The sequence below is a fragment of the Xyrauchen texanus genome, unplaced genomic scaffold (assembly GCF_025860055.1).
Source record: "Xyrauchen texanus isolate HMW12.3.18 unplaced genomic scaffold, RBS_HiC_50CHRs HiC_scaffold_173, whole genome shotgun sequence".
NCBI classification, from domain to species: domain Eukaryota; kingdom Metazoa; phylum Chordata; class Actinopteri; order Cypriniformes; family Catostomidae; genus Xyrauchen; species Xyrauchen texanus.
The window spans coordinates 23,923-46,685 of NW_026266125.1; the positions used below are offsets into that span (position 1 = coordinate 23,923).

At 41.0% G+C, this 22,763-nt stretch overlaps 1 protein-coding gene and 1 pseudogene across 1 annotated transcript; one reads left to right on the top strand and one right to left on the bottom strand.

Annotated features, from left to right (window-relative positions):
* Positions 1-1,156: 1,156 nt before the first annotated feature.
* On the bottom strand, positions 1,157-3,649 carry LOC127641797 (histone H3-like; annotated as a pseudogene).
* A 220-nt stretch (positions 3,650-3,869) lies between these two features.
* LOC127641795 (Fc receptor-like protein 5) lies at positions 3,870-22,040 on the top strand. The gene is made up of 12 exons (XM_052124653.1): positions 3,870-5,280; positions 7,399-7,434; positions 11,641-11,913; positions 14,737-15,018; positions 15,236-15,511; positions 15,593-15,694; positions 15,945-16,034; positions 16,125-16,175; positions 16,274-16,339; positions 20,593-20,646; positions 20,873-20,932; positions 21,057-22,040. The coding sequence occupies exons 1-12, from the start codon at positions 5,250-5,252 to the stop codon at positions 21,128-21,130; spliced, it is 1,395 nt and encodes a 464-aa protein (XP_051980613.1). The 5' UTR covers positions 3,870-5,249; the 3' UTR covers positions 21,131-22,040.
* The last annotated feature ends 723 nt before the right edge of the window (positions 22,041-22,763 follow it).

The window sequence follows — 22,763 nt, forward strand, 5'->3', positions numbered from 1 at the left end:
GGAATTACAGATATCTACAACTCAGTTGCAGATATCCATAATTCACATAGTGGATATCTGCAACTGAATTGTAGATATCTGTAATGATAAACCCCATACAAATGAATGGCAAAAGTGACGTCATTTGTCCTAGGAAGAATGTCTTTGTGGATATCTGAAATGTTCTTTTTGACTAGGCAAAACTGAATTACAGATATCTGCAACACATATCCAATCTAGCTTTTAAATGTTAAAAGGGCTTGCCACCGGTTTGGGGCGATTTGAACGACATGGGGTGGAGAGTGACGTAACACAACCAAAACAATAATGTTCAATATCTCAAACACCAAAACAGCACAAACGTTCGTTTTTGCGGCACAAATCTGCACAAACCAATGGCATAGTTTTGGAGATTATTTCGTTTTATGGGGTGCCAACTTCACGGAGGTCAAATCAAGCAACAGCAAAAGAAGAGTTTGACCAATCATAGCGCTGGGTTCATTCCCCCAATAACAAATCATCATTAATAAGAGACTGCAAATCGACAGCAACACAAAATCCAGCTACACAAGTTACAGCGTCGCCTAGTTGTGACGTAAATGGGCACTAAGTCCCAATTTACACACTACTAAATATTTGCGCCATTAATCTTAGGTAGGACCCTATAAACTAAATATTTACGGAGGCATCGGGGAGTAAGTGATGAAATAAAAAGCAGACTCATTTAATAACATCAATGAACTCATGTTTTGACATTAGCCATCAAGGAGCTTCTGTAATAATTTAGCTATCTAGGAAGCGATTTCTACATTACTAGATATTTTATAATTGAATAAGCGACATTTTTCTCCATTCTGATGGTTGATGTGAACATTAACTGAAGCTCCTGACCTGTATCTGCATGATTTATACATTACACTGCTGTCACATGATTGGATATTGCATGAATAAGTGGGTATACAGGTGTTCTTAATGAAGTGATCATGAGTGTAAAATAGTTGATTTATATGAGTTTATTGTTTTATGATTATTGATCATCGGTGGAGGACTTTTGAGTTCATACATGTGGAAGAATATTTCAAATAATGGTCTGGATTCAATGAAGCTCGAACAGAACGGTGTTTTTATCTGATTTACTCATTGTGAGATTGAGGGGGTTTAGATTTGGGCAGTAATTGGGATGGATGGATCTGAAGCGCTGCAGACAGTCGGTCAGAACTGTGTGTGATATTTATTTGAAGAGAATCACCAGTTTCCAAGTTCAGTGAGTTTACTGAAGATCACTTTGTTGGGCAAACATGTGCGGATCTGAAAGACATGAACACATTAAATAAACCCAGTAACACATTCTTATTTCACAACATAAATACACAATTGAATAAATAACAAACCTTTTATGTCTACATTGACAGAACAAAAGGTATAAAGCAGTTAAATGACACTGTTGGGTGATTTATTCTTCATAAGCACACAAGGTGGAGCCACTAAATCATGAATATCTGAACACCAGCAGATGTGAACATTATAACTGACCATTGCTAAATGACACAATCTTCAACACAACACCTCGGATTGCATTAATCTCTAATAAATAATAGTGTGCAATACAGATGACCGTCATTTCACTTTCTGTAAAGATCCAAACTCTTCAAACGAGAACATGTGTGACTCTTAAAAGAGTGTTTGTGTTAATGGAGGACACAGATGTTATTGGACTTGGAGCTGGTGTATTTGGTGCTTTGTGCCTCAGACACGGCGTGTTTGTGCAGTTCAGCGGGCAGCAGCAGACGCACGGCGGTCTGGATCTCTCTCGATGTGATGGTGGAGCTTGTTGTAGTGAGCGAGACGAGACGCTTCACCGCCGATGCGCTCCAAGATGTCGTTGACGAAAGAGTTCATGATTCCCATCGCCTTGGAGGAGATCCCGGTGTCAGGATCAACCATGTAGATCGCGAAACTCTCCTTCCTGGACCTCTAAATGCTCCAGTATATTTTCACACTGGAGACAAACAATAAACAATCATCACGGAAATTCACGATTGATTTCATTGGACACATTCAGCATTCTCGAACTTCAGAACAGCCAATCAGGGGCTTCTAAATGTTAATCCCGCCCCTCGCCTCGTGATTGACAACTACCAACACCAATATGACTCAGTTCCTCTATTCCGCTAACTTCCTCTTATGAATTTATGATCAGAAGACTCGTTGACAATGAAATGATCCGTCAGTGGGATTGAAGTGACTCTTAAAAGAGTCTCCGGGGTTGATGTGGGTGACGTCACTGTGGATTTAAGTGCGTTATCCGCGAAACCAGCATTCCCAACAGACCGACCAAATAATCCTCGCTGGACTCCTGCAGGATCATGACAGCGGAACTCCGGAAGCGCAGATCCGTCTTGAAATCCTGAGCGATTTCTCTCACCGGACGCTGGAAAGGCAGTTTGTGACTCAGCAGCTCAGTGGACTTCTGATAACGGCCGATCTCTCAGAGCCACGGTACCGGGCCTGTAACGATGTGGTTTCTGGACTCCACCGGTGTCTGGAGCGCTCTTACGGGCGGCTTTAGTAACGAGCTGCTTCCTCGGGGCTTTTCCTCCGGTGGATTTACGAGCGGTCTGTTTAATTCTTGCCATGACTTCAACAGTCTCTTCTCTGTTCTTCACAGGAAATGCAGATGATCGTTACACCACTGCTTTATAAAGGCTAGTTCGAGCACGCGCTCAGTGTGGGGAAGGGGAAGAGGCTTGTGATTGGCTGATATGGACGTCTACGCATCACAGTTGACCAATGAATGAACGGATCGTCTTTTCAAACAAGCGACGGCAGTTTCCCGCTCAAGATCTTTAGTTCAGTTCATCTCTGTGCGCATGACACAAATGCTTCATTTTACACTCGTGACGTTTTATTTTTTATTTGAATAATGAGTAGCCTCATCAATGGTAATAACGAATACGTTTATAATAATATAAATTTATGTTTTTAATTACAATATTCACAAAATATACTTAAATTAATTATATTTTTCATTGTTACACAATTTTGAAAATACAAATTAAATTAAGCAACCTGATCTCACTTTTAACCCATCATGAACAACCCAAAGAAACAAACTGTTAATTCACAATGTTAGTATATCATCCCTCGGGAATATTTTTATACCGTCTATCCTGCATTTGTATTTTATTTAGTCTAAACTGTTTGTTGCATTTTATTAAATACACTATTGATGTGCAGATTAAATCATCTATATTCTGTAATATCTTTGAAGAACATGAGGAGACGTTCGTAACCTTGTAAACCTTTACTGAACTCAAAGTAGCATATAACAGAACAACATCTGGTGTGTTCAACACCAAGTCAAACTCTGAACTCTACACACCAACTTCTTCCCGGAACAGCCCCACCCTCACCAGGCTTTTCTTCTCTTAAAGGAACCTCACTCTTACAATAGTCAGTCAATACATTACATATTCTACATTTGCACATATACAACTATCATTACTTCCTCATTCATGATATCTGTATTTTAAAGCGGACACTATATTCCTCCACCCACATTTTGATTTTATAACAAAATTTTCCTTTTATACAAATCTTGCTATCGTTTTCACAGGAGTATAAAGACATCACTCTCTTACAGTTCAAGTGTGACTCTTAAAAGACTCTTTGGGTTTATATGAATCAGACTTTAGTTTGTCTTCTTGGGCAGCAGCGTAGTCTCCTTTGCGGAGCAGCCTGTGCACACGAACGGTGGAGAACTGCAGTCCTGACCTGGATGAATACGTTTTAGACTGTCATGGTTGTGTAAGCCCGCAGGTTTGCTCTGTTTGTTTTGTCATTTTCTCTCCCTCGTGTTTCTCAGGCGCACCCGACTGGCATGAACGGCGTTTCCATGGAAACATTCATTGATCTCAGGGCAGCGCCATCATGACACTAATTAGCTTATTGAGCAACACCTGTTCCAGCCTGAATTCACTCCCTACTTATGCCCTCATGTTTCTCTGTTTCTTCACCAGATGATTATATCAAGTTGAGTACTAACCTCGCTCTCTTTGTTTATCTGGTCCTGTCTTGTCACTGTGTTGGTTGCCCGCATTGTTCGTGTTGTGGTTTGCCTTCCAGTCTTTGCTGAGTTTCAGCCTGACAATCCACGGAGGAATTCCAGTCTATGCCCGCGTGCCAGGGATCTACACTTCTGCTATTATTGCATTGTCTGCTGGACATCACTCACATTACCTAACTTCTAACAAGGATTCTTCCAAACTTCTCCTGACTTCCACGACACACATACTCCGCTGGTGAACTCACTAATCATTACTCACTGCACGGTGGCGCATGATTGACTTTCTGCATATTATTGTGAATATATATTTTTGTTTGTCACTTTTAGTCTTTTCTCACTCTTTGATTTTCTCACTTATTTTTGAAAAGCATGTAATAAGGTAAAGTCAATCACTCAACCTTCAGAAAGTTGCTTGAGCATTTCATTGATGCACATATTTTCACTGGATCTGTTGCTATTTTTATTAAAATGTCTAAAAACAAAGTGATTTAAATTTTAAATGCAATACCTGCATGTGGTGTAAAACATGGAGAGCTTTTAATTTTCTAGTAATTGCATGTGTAACCGGTTCTGGTCGCTCCTAACAGGACTCGAACTCTAATAAGGAGGCTAAAGGCTATAGCCCCTAGCGTCAGTCTTCAGCTGGCCACATATTTTTTTCCATGTTGTTGTTTTATCATTGTCACAATCTTCTCTTCACATGTGACTTTCATTCTCACTCTGTTTTCACAGTTTTTCTGTTTGTGTTTGTTTCCATGAACTCAGAACATGTTGTGTTAGCAGATCTGATGCAGCAGTTTCACTTCTTTAACATCCTGATACTGAGAGAGTTTAAGAGACTGTTGTGCTTCAGACCTCCTTTAGAGGAGAAATTAACATGTTTTAAATCTTATTGTGAATCACAGACAGTCTGAATTTTATTCACTGCAGAGTCACTTTTGTGTCTGATTCAGTCGACATGATTTGCATGTGTGTGTTTAGATGTTCAAGTCTTTACTCAAATTAAAGAGGAACATCTTCAACAGATTGAATGCACCAAAAGAGAAGTTAAATATCTTATTTTGTGTTCTGCATGCATTGGTCTGTAGACTCTTGTCTTTCTTCCCTTTTATTTCTGTCTCTGAAGTGTGAAATGACGTTTGAACACAGGAAGGGTTTGGTTTAGACAGACCGCACAGTTTAAACAGTTCCTTAAAGTGACAGTATGGAGTCCAGTGTGCTGCCTCTTATACTCTGTGAGTGTTTTATTATATTCTATATTATCTTCTGTTATTTCTGTGTGTGTGAAACACATGATGGTGATGTGGGTGCACAGGTCTATACTGTAGATTTACTGTCTCAGTGTTCATGTATTCTTTATTCTGTTCATATATAAATAATGTTTGGTGTTATAGTGATGATGAGAGTGAAGACTGCAGTTATTACTGTGTGTTACAGATCAAATGCATCTGTCTGTGTTCATGTGAAAGATGATGGACTTGTGTACATGTTGTAACTTTGTGTTTCATCTCTTCATATTTTATATACTTGTATCTTATTTTATTGTAATAATCTTTGGATTGTCTGTTGAATCAGACATATTTCTGTTTCCGTGAGTTGGTGTTGTGTGTGCTGTATCTTTAAATAGACTCTCTCCATCTTGAGCTCTCAGATCGCTCTCAACTTCTCTATTAATCTACGGTCTGTCTGCTGTTCTTATTGAACATGTTTGAGTAATGTGCAGGAGGCCCTATTGTTGTAATATTGTCTTCATTATCTGAATGAGAGACTATAAGCAGAAACTTTGCAAAAAGTTGGTCAAAAGTTCTGTTATATAAACTTGTTAATTTTTTTTCTCATTTACAAACATGACCTGCTAGCTATTGGCAGAGAGGAGATGGTAGAGTGATGTAGCCAATTCAGGGATGGAGATTATTAGGAGGCCATGATATATAGGGGCCAATGGGGCAGAATTTGGCTAGGACACCAGGGTTACACCCCTACTCTTTACGAGAAGTGCCCCTGGGATTTTTAATGACCACAGAGAGTCAAGACCTCGGTTTAAAGTCTCATCCAAAAGACAGTGCTTTTTTTTTTTTTTTTACAGTATAGTGTCCCCGTCACTATACTGGGGCATTAGGACCCACACAGACCACAGGGTGAGCACCCCCTGCTAGCCTCCCTAATACCACTTCCAGCAGCAACCTTGGTTTTCCCCAGGAGGTCTCCCATCCAGGTACTGGCCAGGCTCAACCCTGCTTAGCTATAGTGGGCAACCAGGCAAGAGCTGCTGGGTGATATGTCTGCTGGTAATACTTAATACTTCAAACTATTTTCCTGTAATGTATCAAACAAAGGGGACAGGAAGACCAGGGCCGTATGTTGCATTGGTGACGTAGGAGGTTGACAGGCGGGGCCACACAAGAGGTTTTTTATTATTGTTTCTCAGAAGTGCGCCCTCTCGTGATGAATGTGTGCCCCTCTACCCATGTGTTGAGCAAAATGAGCCACTAACACCCTTTCATTACTGATGAATGGTGACATACAGGGGTGTAGACCACTCACATTTAATGTCATTTTAACTGTGTTGTCTTTATTTTACACTCATTCATAAACTGACGATTATAATTCGGGCATTGCATAAGTGTTGTCTTTTGAGCTTCACTCTTTCATTGCACAGACTTTCTCTTCTTTTGAACTCAACAGCTGGAATAATGCTGGAATACACATAAGAGAGATTGCAGAAGACTGTCTTTATGATGCACATTTTGTGAGAGAACGCAAAGAAAACACAAAAGCATTTGCAAATTATTTTGCCCACCCAACTAATGTTCTGCCCACTATCTTGACCCTTTAGGGGCTCCATATAACACAGACTCTGTACATGAACTAATCATTTGTGTTATCTGTACAGATCATATGCGGCTGTCCTGCGTCAAATGAATGAATCCCTCTCTGAGACTCATTATTTCGAGTCATATAAAAGTTTTGTTCAAAATGAACGAATCGTTCAAGAACGTCCCATCAGTCTCTTGCTCGCCCTGTATGTCTGTGTGTAAAAAGATCATCAGATTGCTGGAAATATAGATATGCATCTAGAAATTCTGTTATTTAAGTACACTTTTAAAAACTGTGAATTATTGAATAGAACAGCTATTTCAACAGACACGTGCATTGCCAACTGAAAATGTTGAATATATCAAGAAAATCAAATAGGCTATACCACATATCAGGGAAATTTAAACTAACATGACTGATAAATTTACACCATGATGGAAATTTTACAACTGGGTCCATCAGATAATTGTAGTGCAACATCTGTATTGAATTGTGTTGTGTTGAATTAATGGAAATGCTTCTTTTTATACTTTCAGTGCTGATGTCTAACAGCTATTCTGCACAAAGACCAGGTAACTCATAATTCATAAATACATTGTTGATTTTTGTTCATGATTTGAAGTGTAGTGAACAAGATATATAATTTATAATATTTGTGTTGGCACATCTTCACACACTGCATGATGGTCTGAGATCAGGTTGCGTATGTGTTTAGTTTCTCATGCAGCAAAACCCTTTGCATGATTTATTTCATTCATCTCTGCATCATTCAACCTCCTATGGTATTCAGTAATTTTTTATATAAATATATATATATTTTAAATTGAATAAAAATGTTTTCCTATCTGTCTCTCACTCGAAGTTGTGTCGATGTTGTGACACTAGAGACACCTCTGATATGGTGAGCTCTTGCAAATTGTAGCCTCTTTTTCCTATTTGTAGTGGAGATGAGTGGTACCCGGTGGGGTCTTCTGCTGTTGTAGCCCATCCGCCTCAAGGTTGTGCGTGTTGTGGCTTCACAAATGCTTTGCTCCATACCTCGGTTGTAACGAGTGGTTATTTCAGGCAAAGTTGCTCTTCTATCAGCTTGAATCAGTCGGCCCATTCTCCTCTGACCTCTAGCATCAACAAGGCATTTTCGCCCACAGGACTGCCGCATACTGGATGTTTTTCCCTTTTCACACCATTCTTTGTAAACCCTAGAAATGGTTGTGCGTGAAAATCCCAGTAACTGAGCAGATTGTGAAATACTCAGACCAGCCCGTCTGGCACCAACAACCATGCCACGCTCAAAATTGCTTAAATCACCTTTCTTTCCCATTCTGACATTCAGTTTGGAGTTCAGGAGATTGTCTTGACCAGGACCACACCCCTAAATGCATTGAAGCAACTGCCATGTGATTGGTTGATTAGATAATTGCATTAATGAGAAATTGAACAGGTGTTCCTAATAATCCTTTAGGTGAGTGTATTTTCTCTTCGGAGCCGATCTGTCGATGATTCAGCGAGCTGAATTTCCCATGGCTTCCATTCTCACTTCTGCTGGATCCTTACCTTATATTCTATAGAGTATTTTCCCTTCTAATAGATTATATTCTAAAAGATTGGAACACATCGGAATATCCTTTTAAAGACACGGCTTTTTGAAGATGCCCTTCAAATTGTGTTATTCCTGGATGCGGTCGATATCTCTCTCCTTCAGACGGCCACGATCGTTGTCTTTCGTTCCTGGGCGCTGCCCATGCTTAGACATCTTTCATGGATGCATCATGTCCTCAATTACTGTAATGTAGAAAACATATGTATTTTTATTAACATATATTATATTAATATATATATATTATATATTAACATTATGTATTTTTTTTAAGCAAAATGAAATTTTTAAAATGGGTCCTGGGATATTCAGTTGCTTGGGACCTCAGAAATTGACCCTGACAACCGGGTTCAGCGATGACCCGGGGCCAGTGTGAGAGAGGTTCGGGCAGTTGCTAGAACAAAGTCTTCTAATCGAGCACTCGGAGAGATGCAAGCTGGACAATATATATATTTATATATGAGAGAGAGAGAGAGAGAGAGAGAGAGAGAGAGAGAGAGAGAGAGAGAGAGAGAGAGATTCGGGCAGTTGCTAGAACAAACTCAGAGACATCTATTCCTGTATATTACACGTCACAACTGAATGTTGACAGCACGACTAAACGGGTGACAGAAACCCCTCTTCACTTAAAACACGAGTGAATGCACAACTGAGGTTAATATGATGTATTTATGAGTTTATATCTGTAAAGCACTTATATGGGATTACATAAGGCATAAATCATATCTATAAATATGAAACACATTTGGGGACATTATCTTAAAAACTCAACTCTTATAAATACAACAAATGAAAGGAATAAATGATGCAGCAGCAGATACAGACTACGATCAATACAAACATTTCTAAATGAATGGAGGACCCCATTTCATATCCAGTAACATCTATTCACCTGATAGTTACTGTATGTGTAGATGAACTCATCCTCCACTGCTGCATTGAGTCAAATATATATATATATGATCATCTTATTCAGTCTTTCACATGTTTCTCACATCTTACAATCACTTTTATTCACTAGTTCTGCAGATTCTGAAAGTTTCTTAATAATGATTAATAAAACTAGGATACAGTTTTATTAATCAAGTTTGATAAAGATTAAAAATAGTATAAAAGATTACAGTACACAGTAGTGCAAAAAGATGACAGTTTCTAAAAATGTAAACATAACATACTATGAGATAATGTTCTATGCACATAGCAGTTATTGAGGTAGCAGCCAGGTATAAAGTGACAGTAATTAAAGTGCAACTCAGGACACGTGTGTGTGTGTGTGTGTGTGTGTGTGTGTGTGTGTGTGTGTGTGTGTGTGTGTGTGTGTGTGTGTGTGTGTGTGTGTGTGTGTGTGTGTCAGTCCAGTCTCTGAGTATTGAGGAGTCTGATGGCTTGGGGGAAGAAGCTGTTACACAGTCTGGCCGTGAGGGCCCGAATGCTGCCAGACGGCAGGAGGGTGAAGAGTTTATGTGAGGGGTGTGTGGGGTCATCCACAATGCTTATACACACACACACACACACGTACTTACACACAAACACATCCCCTCACACACACATACAAACAGAGACACAAACACACACACACGCTCACACACTCCCACATACATACAAACACACAATCACATGCATCGTCACACACTCTCACACACACAAAAACACACTCACACACACTCGAACACACACACACACACACACACACACACACTCATATGCACACACAAAACACTCACACCCCCCACCCACACACTCACATGCAAAAACACACACACTCACACACACATAAAGTCACACACACTCTCACACACACACACACACACACACACTCATATGCACACAAAAAAACACTCACACCCCCCACACACACACTCACATGCAAAAACACACACACACTCACACACACATAAACAGTCACACACACTCACACACACATACATACTCTCTCACACACAATCTCACACATACAATAACACTCTAACACACACACACTCTCACACACACACACACACACACACACTCACTCTTTCACACAAACACAAATTCACAAACACTCACACACATACACAAACACTTTCTCTTACACACACACACGCTCACACACTCCCACATACATACAAACACACAATCACATGCACGAACACACACTCACACATACACAAAAACTTGAACACACACACAAACACTCACACCCCCCCAAACACACACTCACATGCAAAAACACACACACATAAATAGTCACACCCACTCTCACACATACACACACTCACACACACACACACTCACACACTGACACACAAACACACTCACACACACTTACTCACTCTTTCTCACACACACACACACACACACACACACACACACACGCATGCACTTACGTACGTGTCTAGCAGCTGCCCACAAATCTCTCTCTGTCACACTGCCATCTCCAGTCAGCACTGAATCAGCCTGATTATGGGATGGGTGTGCAGAATCACGACCCGGCCACAATGACTAAACGGGTGACAGAAACCCCTCTTCACTTAAAACACGAGTGAATGCACAACTGAGGGTAATATGATGTATTTATGAGTTTATATCTGTAAAGCACTTATATGGGATTACATAAGGCATAAATCATATCTATAAATATGAAACACATTTGGGGACATTATCTTAAAAACTGAACTCTTATAAATACAACAAATGAAAGGAATAAATGATGCAGCAGCAGATACAGACTACGATCAATACAAACATTTCTAAATGAATGGAGGACCCCATTTCATATCCAGTAACATCTATTCACCTGATAGTTACTGTATGTGTAGATGAACTCATCCTCCACTGCTGCATTGAGTCAAATATATATATATGATCATCTTATTCAGTCTTTCACATGTTTCTCACATCTTACAATCACTTTTATTCACTAGTTCTGCAGATTCTGAAAGTTTCTTAATAATAATAATAAAATAAAACTGAATCCTAGTTTTATTAATCAAGTTTGATAAAGATTAAAAATAGTATAAACGATTATTTATTTATTTATTGATCAGAAAGAGAGTGTGAATTAAACTGTAGATGCAACATGTGTGTGTGTGTGTGTGTGTGTGTGTGTGTGTGTGTGTGTGTGTGTGTGTGTTCATAACTGTAGATGCAACATGTGTGTTTTGTAAAGTGAGAGTTGTGTGTTTGTTTCTGGTTCTTACAGATAAACCTGTTCTGACTGTAAATCCTGAAACATCACCGATATTCAGAGGAGAGACTGTCACTCTCACATGTGACATACAGGGGACACGAGTGACCTGGACATACAGATTTCAGTGTGATGGTGTTTGTAGTGTTTATCAAGACTCTAATGACAAAGAGATCAAGTTTACTGCAATGTACAGCGGATACAGCAGAAGATGCATGTGTTACGCTATCGGCTCATTTACACAATTCAGCACTTCCTGGAGTAATGAAGTGTCATTTACTGTCATCGGTGAGTGATCATCTGTTATATTATAATCATATGCATCATCAGCAGATCCACAGTTTTCCTGAGCAACTACTGGACGACACATGATGATTGTAATTGCCTGTTTTGTGTTTCTGGTCTCGAGACACAATGTAAAAACTACCGAAACGAGCGATTCAGACGGAGAACAACAAACATTTAAGTGTTATTTGGAGTCAAAATGACTTTCAGGATCAACTTGTGAAGTTGTTTTCTGCCAGAACAACTCAAATTAGTGAATGATATGAACATAACAAACCTCGGACCATCATGACATCTACATACTCAGATGAAGCACTGAAGAAGAAGAAGAAGACATTATTACGTTACGTAACCTCTCTACAATAACACTGATATTCTAATATTGGATATGGAGTTTGAGCCCTGCCTGTTTTAGTGCGAAACTGACCACTCGCAAAAGTGTGAGTAAATGATGAGAGAATTGTCATTTTTGGGTGGACTGTCCCTTTAAGAGAGTTGTGGACTTCGAGCTGATGCTCCTGTCTTTAAATGTAAGTTTCAAGAATTATACAAGCTGTAAAATGTTAAATGAGGGAAATATTTTGAAGAAAAACACCACAATGTTTTATTTAGGCCCTAATAATATGTTTAAAATTAGCAATCTTCCACTGTGACAACTTACCCCTCATATGTTTCACCATTGGGGCATGTTGTCACAGTGACTTTTATTCCTCAGTTAATTAAATGTTTTAAATATCTTTAGATTCTGACCTTGTGTATAAAGAAAATAATTCTATATAATTCTATAAAATCTATAGTATAATATATAAAACATGCCCCAGCCCCAGGGGGGGTCAAAGGGTACAGATGACCCCAGGGCGGCCCATGCAATGGTCTGGGTTTGACATTTAATGGGATCAAGAACAACAATTTACTTACTGACTTCTGTCACCCAAAATAAAATGTAAATGTATTTACAGGATAAATACTTTAATTGTTATCCAGAGGTGGGAAGAATAGCCAAAAACTGATCTCAAGTAAAAGTACAATTACTTCAAAATCATAATTACTCAAGTAGAAGTAAAAGTACTAACATAAATAATTACTTGAGTAAGAGTAAGAAAGTAATTAAAAGAGTACTCAAGTAGTGAGTAACTCGTTACTTTCACAAATGACAAATAGACATTTAGTCCCTGATATTCCAGAACATAAAACACATTGAACATGTATTATAGAATTATTATTCATGGGAATTCTGTCATCATTCACCATCATGTTGTTCCAAACCTGTAGGACTTTCTTTCTTCCATGCAACACAGGAGATATTACACAGAATGTTTGAGTCACTATTTACTTTCAGTGAATGTTTTATATATATATTGAAAGTGAATGGTGACTGAGACGGTCAGTCCCTAACAAAGCCTCACACTGGTTTGGAACAACATGAGGGTAGAGAAATGATGACAGAATATTAACTTCTGGCTGAGCGATCACTTTAAAGAGATTTTTACCCAAAAGTGAAAATCCTCTCATCATTTACTCACCCTCATGCCACCCCAGATGTGTGTGACTTCCTTTCTTCTGCAGAACACAAATTCAGATTTTAAAATAATATTTTAGCATAATTTTGATGCTCAAAAGCACATAAAGGCAGCATAAAAGTATCCATAAGACTCCAGTGGTTTAATCCATGTCTTCAGAAGTGATATGATGGTGTGGGTGAGAAACAGATCAATATTTGTCATGTTTTGCGAGACAGCAGGGGGCGATATGCAGAGAAGAATGTGAATCTGTTTCTCATTAAGACAGAATCTGTGACATTTACACATCATCATATAAACTTGCTAGATAAAATAAATCTTTAAATTTGCTTCTTCCTCGTGTTGCATTTGACTGTCACTCAGTTTTAAAGGTGACATGCAGGTGTCGCGAGCGCATCACGAGCACATCAGAAGTCCAGCACGAGTGAAACATATACAGACATGTCCGGACGAGTCTGAACCTTTATTCCGCTGTCTGGGATTACTTGTGAAAGACCCACGAAGCTCCATCAGTGTTGATGAGACCCAGTCTGTAAAGTTTGCTGCAAAAGTTATCGACGGGAAACACTTCAAACATTAAGCACCATCCCACGGACTTCACGGAGATGAATGTATGTGGAAATACAGTACACGGGATAATAAATTATAGCCCGTTTCATAAAAACACAAGATTCAATGTAGTTTCACATGATTTGTAATGACTAGTTAGACTAAAGTTATGTTTATGATTTCTGTCACATTCACAAATGCAGCAAACGGATTTAAACCCTCGTTCAACATTATAATGTGCCATAACAGCAGGACAATGTGTTTGAAAATACTAATAATATCTTTTATTTTAAAACATTGTACTAAATAGGGTTTACAAAATGCTTTTGGTGTTCAGGAAATTGACATTGAAAATATGAATGCAAGAAATTGAAACTGTGGCAGAAATTGTCAGTTTTGGACAAAATGGCAATAAATAAACTGCACATGAATAATATATTTTCAGCAGGTTTTGTAGAATTGAACTAAATCACAAATGCAACAAATGACTGAATGCATGAAAATGTATATTTGAAGTGTTAAACTGTTCAATAATCATTACAATACTTATATCTTGTGCTGTTACTGGTGAGGAACGGTTGCCAACACAAATTGGGTCAAATCAATCTGTGCTCAGGAATAATGTGGATATGTGTGTTGTTGAACTTATTACATTTATTTCAATGATTCAAATCTTCATAATCTTCAGATGAACTGATTACAGTCTAATTCTTGTATTATTGTAAAATAGATGAATATTTACTTGTGTTTTATACAGAGAGACCAAAACCTGAAGTGCGTGTAAATCCAGATCATCATGTGTTCAGAGGAGAGACAGTCACTCTCACATGTGACATACAGACACAAACACACACTGAGTGGAGATACAGCTGGATTAAAGATGATTCAGTCAATCCAGTCAACTCTGAATCCAGTGATGCTGCAGGAACTAAAACAATCAGATCAGTGAAAGTCTCTGATGGAGGACAGTACAGATGCAGTGCACAAAGAGGAAACTACGACACACAGTTCAGTAACACAGTTCAAGTAACAGTTGAAGGTGCTGATTTACTTCATCTGATTTGAGATATTTTTTTAGTGAGTTTAAAAAGAAAAAAATAAAGGAAGAAACATTTGTGGAGTTTATCAATGTATGCAAAGTTTATTCAGTTTGTTCTGAGTGTTTATCAGGAGCTCTGAAGGTCAGTAATTACTGTAGTAAAGACGAGCAGAAGATGAACTCTGTTTATTAATGACCCAAATGTTCTTCACCACAGACTCAAAGCTCAATCCTGAACTCACATCAGATACTGCAGGAGCTGCACTGACAGGAAACACGGTGACTCTGATCTGTCACATGACTCAGACCGCTGGATGGGACTTTTACTGGTACAAACACACACAGAACTCTGAGAAAAACAAGACAGAAACAAACTCCTACAGAGTCCATATTGATTCAGTGTCTGATGGAGGTCAGTACTGGTGTAGAGCTGGAAGAGGAGAACCAGTTTACTACACAAACTACAGTGATGCATTGTGGGTCAGTGTCACAGGTGAGATAAAACATACTGTATTTTCAATGAGTTATACTGAGAAGTTTGCAATAATATAATATGAATAAATGTGTCTGTCAGGTTCTTCTTCTCATCCGGTGATTTGGGTGGTTGCGGGTCTGAGTGTCGCCGTGTTACTCCTCATCTCACTGATCCTGCTGTGGAGATACAAACACAACAAAGGTTTGTTCATAGTATTGTTTGATCAATCCTAATGTTCACCACCAAATGAAGTCAAACAGAGAAATGTTTTGATAGTGTCACATAGTCTCAGTGTTTCCCCTTTTGGCTGAAATCAACAAATCCTTTATTTATAGTTTAATCTGCATATTAAGGGACACAAGAAAGTATTTAAACATGAAATGACACACATTATCTTTAAGAGAAGTTGACATGTGGACACATCATTGATCTTTGTCTCTATCTACTGTAGATCAGCAGTGTATCAACCAACAGACATCAGTTCAGAATCAGAGGACACGACCTGGAGAATCCCCGACAGAAAACTGTCCTCTACAGTCTGGTCAGACTCAATAACACATTATTCAAGTGTTTCCCTGTAACAGCTGTGTGTGGATCTTTAATCCTCAAACACATGTTTGCTGCCCAGCAGGTTGTGATCCCATTTATGATGAAGTGGAAACAAACTATAAGAAGAGCACAGGTAGAGTCTTAAATATTTAGTTACCGAAATATATATATTGCTCATCTTTAAAATGCCCATCTATTGGCTAATTGCTTTGTTTTGTTTCCTGTGATCAGGGGCATCAGCAGATGAGGTCACATATTCAGAGCTCACTATTAAAAACAAGATATCTGTGGATAAAGGTAAAATAAATCCTCTTTACTACATCTGTTAAGAATTAACATTTATTATGCAAAAACTTCTCTGTTACTGACATAACCTCCATTCCCTGATTGAGGGAACGAGACGTTGTGTCTATGAGTTGACACTAGGGGTCGCTCCTGCAGAGCCCAGACATCTCTGATTTTGAGAAAAGGCCAATGAGAATTGGCGTGTGGAATTTGCATGCCACTCCTCCGGACATACGAGTATAAAAGGAGTGACGCTGCAAATACACATCAGGTATCGCACTGAGGAGCCGAGCCAAAGACCCAGCGCTTTCAGCGGTTTGTTCAGTGTTGTGGCCAGCAGGATACAACGTCTCATTCCTTCCATCGGGGAATGGAGGTTACGTCAGTAACCGAGACGTTCCCCGTCTGTCACTCACTCAACGTTGTGTCAATGAGTTGACACTAGGGGTCCCCTTGGAAAACGCCACAAGAGCTGAACCGAGTTACGCAGACTGGCAGTGCGAGACGGTCAAACCTCTTTATGCTCGTAGCCAGCGCAAGCTGTCACATAACTACCCCCAACACACTGGCAGGCATGAAGCGGTCCCCCTGCACCTAGGGGAATGGCTAACTGCTCAGAATTATAAGGACTGGCTGGCCCAGCCGGGGCCTTCTCTCTATTATTCTCCCCTGTAAAAGGAATTAAATCGTTCGTCTGGGGGACAAATATATGGTCCAAGCTGGGGGGATGTCCCTCCAAAGAGGAGGACACAGCGGAGACCACACCCAGCCCCGAGAGGGGGGGGGTTTAGGTCGAATACACACACGGTCTTACCAGTTAGGAGCAGAAGCACATTGTGTGGAGCAGCGTCGTTGTAGATCCTACCCAAGGGGGGAGGAGTTACTACAAACACGGCGACTCAGGGCAGAGGGCCCTCTGTCCAAGGAAGACGCGGTTTACCGATAGGGAAACCATTTTGCGGGATATACATCACATCGGGTTGCCAAAGGGGACAACCAGCACATGTGGAGCACTTACCTCAGTTCAGGAGCCTAGTGACACCCGTACCGGGGCAGCAGCACGCCTCTCCAAAGACTCTACGGCCGCTAGGCTAGGGAGGAAGAACGTCCAGGATTCACACTTCCTGTAAATGCAACTGGTGAAAGAGCGCACGTCTTCACCTCAAAGGAGGGGAAAGGCGCTATGCACAAGTGATACACCCGGCCAGCTGACCCGAACTTACGTTTACATTTATGCATTTGGCAGACGCTTTTATCCAAAGCGACTTACAGTGCACTTATTACAGGGACAACCCCCTCGGAGCAACCTGGATTAAGTGTCTTGTTCAAGGACCCAATGGTGATGGCTGTGGGGATCGAACCAGCAACCTTCTGATTACCATTTATGTGCTTTAGTCCACTACGCCACCACCACTTACCTGTTTGTGTCACCTGATAACACATGGGACGAAACTGGCTCAACCCTGAGGTTATAGAACCTCGCAAAGGTGTTAGGTGTTGCCCAACCCGCGGCTCTACATATGTCTGCTAGAGAGGCACCATGGGACAATGCCCACGAAGCCACAACGCCCCTGGTAGAATGGGCTCGTAGGCCAGCAGGGGCGGCATGTGCTGGGGGCGGCACGTGCTGGGCGTGGTATGCCATTGTGATGCATCGACAACTCAGTGGGCGATCCTCTGTTTGGAGACAGCGCTTCCCTTCCGCTGTCCACCGAAGCAAACAAAGAGCTGCTCGGAGCTTCTAAAACTCTGCGTACAGTCCAAGTAGATGCAAAGAGCATGCACCGGACACAGCGACACCCAGGCTGGGTCTGCCACATCCTTGGGCAGTGCTTGCTGGTTCACCACTTGATCCCTAAAAGGGGTCGTGGTAACCACTGGCACGTAGCCCGGTCGGGGTCTCAGGATGATGTGAGAGTAAGCCGGACCGAACTCTAGCCACAGTTCGCTAACAGAGAACGCCTAAACGTCCCCTACCCTGCGCCGTCAGAAGGGCGGTCTTCAGAGAGAGCGCCTGTAGCTCTGCTGACTCAAGGGGCTCGAAGGGAGCTCCCTGAAGGCCCCGAAGGACCATGGAGAGGTCCCACGAGGGAACGAGGCGCGGCCTGGGGGGTTTAACCTCCTCGCGCCTCTCAGGAACCTGATGACCAAATCATGCTTCCCTAAATACTTACCTTCCACTGCATCGTGATGTGCTGATATAGTGGCTACATACACCTTCAAGGTGGAGGGGGAATGCCGGCCCACCAACTTTTCCTGCTGAAAGGAAAGCACTGATCCAATTGCGCATCTCTGGGGTTTCTTCACCACGGGAAGAACACCACTGAGCGAACAGATGCTACTTCAGGCCGTAAAGGCGCCTCGTTGAGGGGGCCCTCGCCTGAGTGATCGTGTTTACCACCGCTGGTGGTAGGCCACCTAAGTCTACCGCGTCCCGTCCAAGGGCCAGACATGGAGATTCCAGGATTCGCAGGTGCCAGATGGTTCCCTGAGCCTGAGAAAGGAGGTCCTTCCTCGGGAATTCGCTGGGGGGGGGGGGGGTCTGTCGTGAGGAGCGTGAGGTCCGAGAACCAAATCCATGAGGGCCAATAAGGGGCCACTAAGAGGACCTGCTCCCCGTCCTCCCTGACTTTGCACAACGTCTGTGCAAGTAGGCTCACTGTGGGAAAACGCATACTTGGGGCCAGCTGTGTGCCAAGGCATCTGTGCCGAGGGGGGCCGAGGGGGGCCTCGGTCAGAGAGTACCTAAGTGGGCAATGGGAGGATTCCGGGGGAAGCGAACAGGTCTACCAGTGCTTGGCCGAATTGACTCCAGATCAGCTGACCCACCTGGGGGTGGAGCCTCCACTCTCCCTGGATGTAACCTGCCGCGATAGGGCGTCTGCTGTGCTGTTGAGGTAGCCAGGGATGTGATTGCTCGCAGCGACTTGAGTCGGTGCTGACTCCAAAGGAGGAGACGGCAGGCAAGTTCTGACATGCGGTGAGAGTGTAGACCGCCTTGGCGGTTGATATACGCCGCCACGGCTGTGTTGTCCGTCCAGAGCAATACGTGCTTGCCCCGGATCAACGGCAAAAGCTTCCTCAGGGCAAGTAGTACTGCAGGACAAGTAGTACTGCAGTTGATGTGCGCAGTTGCGGGCCAGTCCAAGGGCCAGCGACAGAGTTCCCGCTGTATATGGCGAGCCAGCCCTGTTGGGAGGCATCGGCTCTATCGTGCCCTTCTGTAGAAGGGAGGCGATTTCCGCACGCAAGGCAGCGGCATTCTCGCCTCTCACTGTGGTGGAACGGACGACGTTGAACCTGGGCGGCCGCCTGGCGAACTGAATCGCATAGCCAAGTTGGACGGTCCTAATCAGCCAACGTGACGGGCGAGAGGGACCAAGGGGACTATAGCGTCGGACATACTGGCAGGCGGGCCCTCGCGACGGGGCGGAGCCCGGGGTGCTGAGTCTAGGGACATCGAAGCACTTACCTGGCTCATTGTGACCGCTCCCGGAACAGCCTGGGACGGGTGAGGAAGAATTCCGTCTTCGTGGCCCGTGGAGACCGTCACCCCCGGGCGGGGTTGTGCCACGGCTGGGCATGTGGAAGCGGGAGATCCGGTTCCAGGAAGCTGTACCTGCCAAAGAGCACTGATGAGAACACTTCTCATAAAGAGTAGGGGTGTAATCCCGGTGTCCTGGCCAAATTCCCCCTATTGGCCCTTCTCAATCATGGCCTCCTAATAATCCCCATCCATTAATTGTCTCTATAACTCTGTTCTCTCCTCCAATAGCTGGTGTGTTTTTGGGTGTACTGGTGCACTATGGCTGCCGTCACATGATCCAGGTGGATTCTGCACACTAGTGGTGTTTGAGGAGATTCCCCCTATACTATGTAAAGCGCTTTGAGTGCCTAGACAAACACTATACAAATGTAAGGAATAATAATAATAATAATTAAAATACCTATGTTTTAAAACAGCTTTCAAGTCGTGAGCGCGCCTATGATTAAAATGTTGCCTCTGCAGGACGATCACTGTGTTTTGGGACAGATCCTTCTGTATATCAGTGTTTAACAAGTTGTTTGTCTTGGATTTTAATAAGCCGATCTAATAGCTCTAAACACATCATTTATAATCAGATAATATTGGGGAGCAGAATAACATGATAAAGAGACTGAGTTCACATATTAAAGGTTATCATTGTAACGATCAAACAACAGAACAACAACAGTAATGTTTGAGAACGGTCAAAACTGATATTTTCTGTTATTTTCTTTGTTAGATGCTGGAAAAAGAGATGTTTTAATTGAGATGAAAACTGAGGACAATCAAAGAGGTAAGTCAGAAAAAAATCCCTTTAATATTATAATTTAATATCACATACAGTTTATAAAGATTACAGGCCACATCTGATGTTCAATAAAATACACACACATACATGTTTTGAGTGTGTCAGGTTTTGGATCTGCTGTATCCTCTTAATAGTGTCATAGATTATGAATTATTATTGATCTGTATAATGAGTCAGATGTTGTTTATGACTCTCTGTTGTTCTCTATCAGGGAAAAGCAGTGAGTGTGAAGACACTGTTTACTCTGATCTGAAGCAGAACACAGACAGAGGTGAGAGAAACACACATATATCATCATTCAAAAGTCACAATTACAGTTCAAATGATCACGCTGAATGTGCCAAATACAGCTGAAGCTTTTGACTTTATTATTATTATTCATTTGTGTCTTTTAGGTGGCAGTGCTGGAGTCGATGCAACTTATGCTCAAGTTTTTAATCACCGAAAGAAAAAAACCTGCAAGAATTGATCAAGTTTATTTTAAAATACACACATTTACATGTAGAAGAAACGCTGAAATCAATCAATGATCAGATCATTAATTAAAAAAGACACCTGACAAGACAAAACTGGATTTCCATGAGATTTTGAGATGTGTTTTATCCAGTCTTGACGTCAACATGTAATGAGAGAATGCCGTTAAATGCATTTACATGCAAAAGTTCTGATCATGTTTCTTGTATTTTGTGTCGGGAAGTTTGTACACAAACCTTCTGCTTTTATAATGCGCTTATTTTAAATGTGTGTTTAATAGTGCAACATTTATTGTAGTTGGGACACTTTCTTGTTTAAGTTCAGAATTTGCTCTTTCATGTAAATTGTAAAATAACTCTTACATTATAAACCTGCGTATGTGTGTTTCTATAATGTCAGTGTAACTATATTCACCTTTAAATTAATTAATTACATTTTCTGTCTGTTCTGCAGCGCCTCAAAGTTACAAGAATCACTTTAACTTTAATATCAGTAATATTTTCATCAGTTAAACACAGTCTTCATGTCTGTGTCGAAGATGTGCCCGAATTTATGAGGATTTTGCCAAGAGAATAAGACTTTTATTTAAGATTTATTTTTCATGTTTTTGGATCAGTTGATTGTTTTTGTTTGAAGTTTCTCAGATTTTCTGTCATTTTGACGTTAAATAAAAACAAATCTGATGTTCTTCTCATGAGCATTTATCACACTTAAAATAGTGGGACCATTTTTAACCCTGGGTTAATATAATCTGGGGTTATATTGTTTTCTATTGTTATTGCCTTTATTGTCCAGAAGATGGTGTCAATGTATCAGCTTTGAGTTTCTGAACCGCTTTAAACTGTTTATGAAAAGTTTAATATTCAGAACTGTGTAAAAGTTTTAGACATTTCTGGAAAATGCTGTAAAGTGTGACATTTTCAAACAAAATGTAATAAATAGCTTTTAATTAACAATTGACTTCATACAAAGTGCAGAAAACATAAAAAAGCTAAATCAATAACCTGGTTATTGTCCTGTTCTCTTTTTGAGGAGACAAAGTTTTCAAAGTAAAAATTGTATTTATTAACAAGAAAGTTCCCCTCTATGTTCCCCTCATCTCCTGTGTCAGAAATGCAGCTGCAGTTTCCTTTTAGCATTTTTGGTTTTACATATATTTTCTAATTAGTTACATCATTCATCATTTGTTAACAGGCATACTTTGTTTAAGATTAGTCACACACACATATATATATAGGCCTACTGATTAAGACAACACACAACAGCAGTAAACATAAAAAGATAAATCAATATTTGGTGTGACCATCCTTTAAAACAACAAATTATCCTAAATACACTTGCACAAGTTTCTCTTGCACAGTGAGATTCATCTGACTGCAGTTTTTATTCCTCTATGCTAATTTATAAAGGAGTCGACGCGTCCTCTGATTGCGTGTCTTCATGGATCAAACCCACTAAATGATTTAATTGGTCAGCTCTTAGATTGACGGGCGGAAAGAGCCAATCAACACCTTTGAAAAGCCCCGCCCATCGACTCGTGTTTCAAACTGACCATCAGATTCACTTTCCTTTCTTCTCTTCTCCCGCTCACAAATGCCGTTTAAACATCGACTCTTTAATGTGAGAAG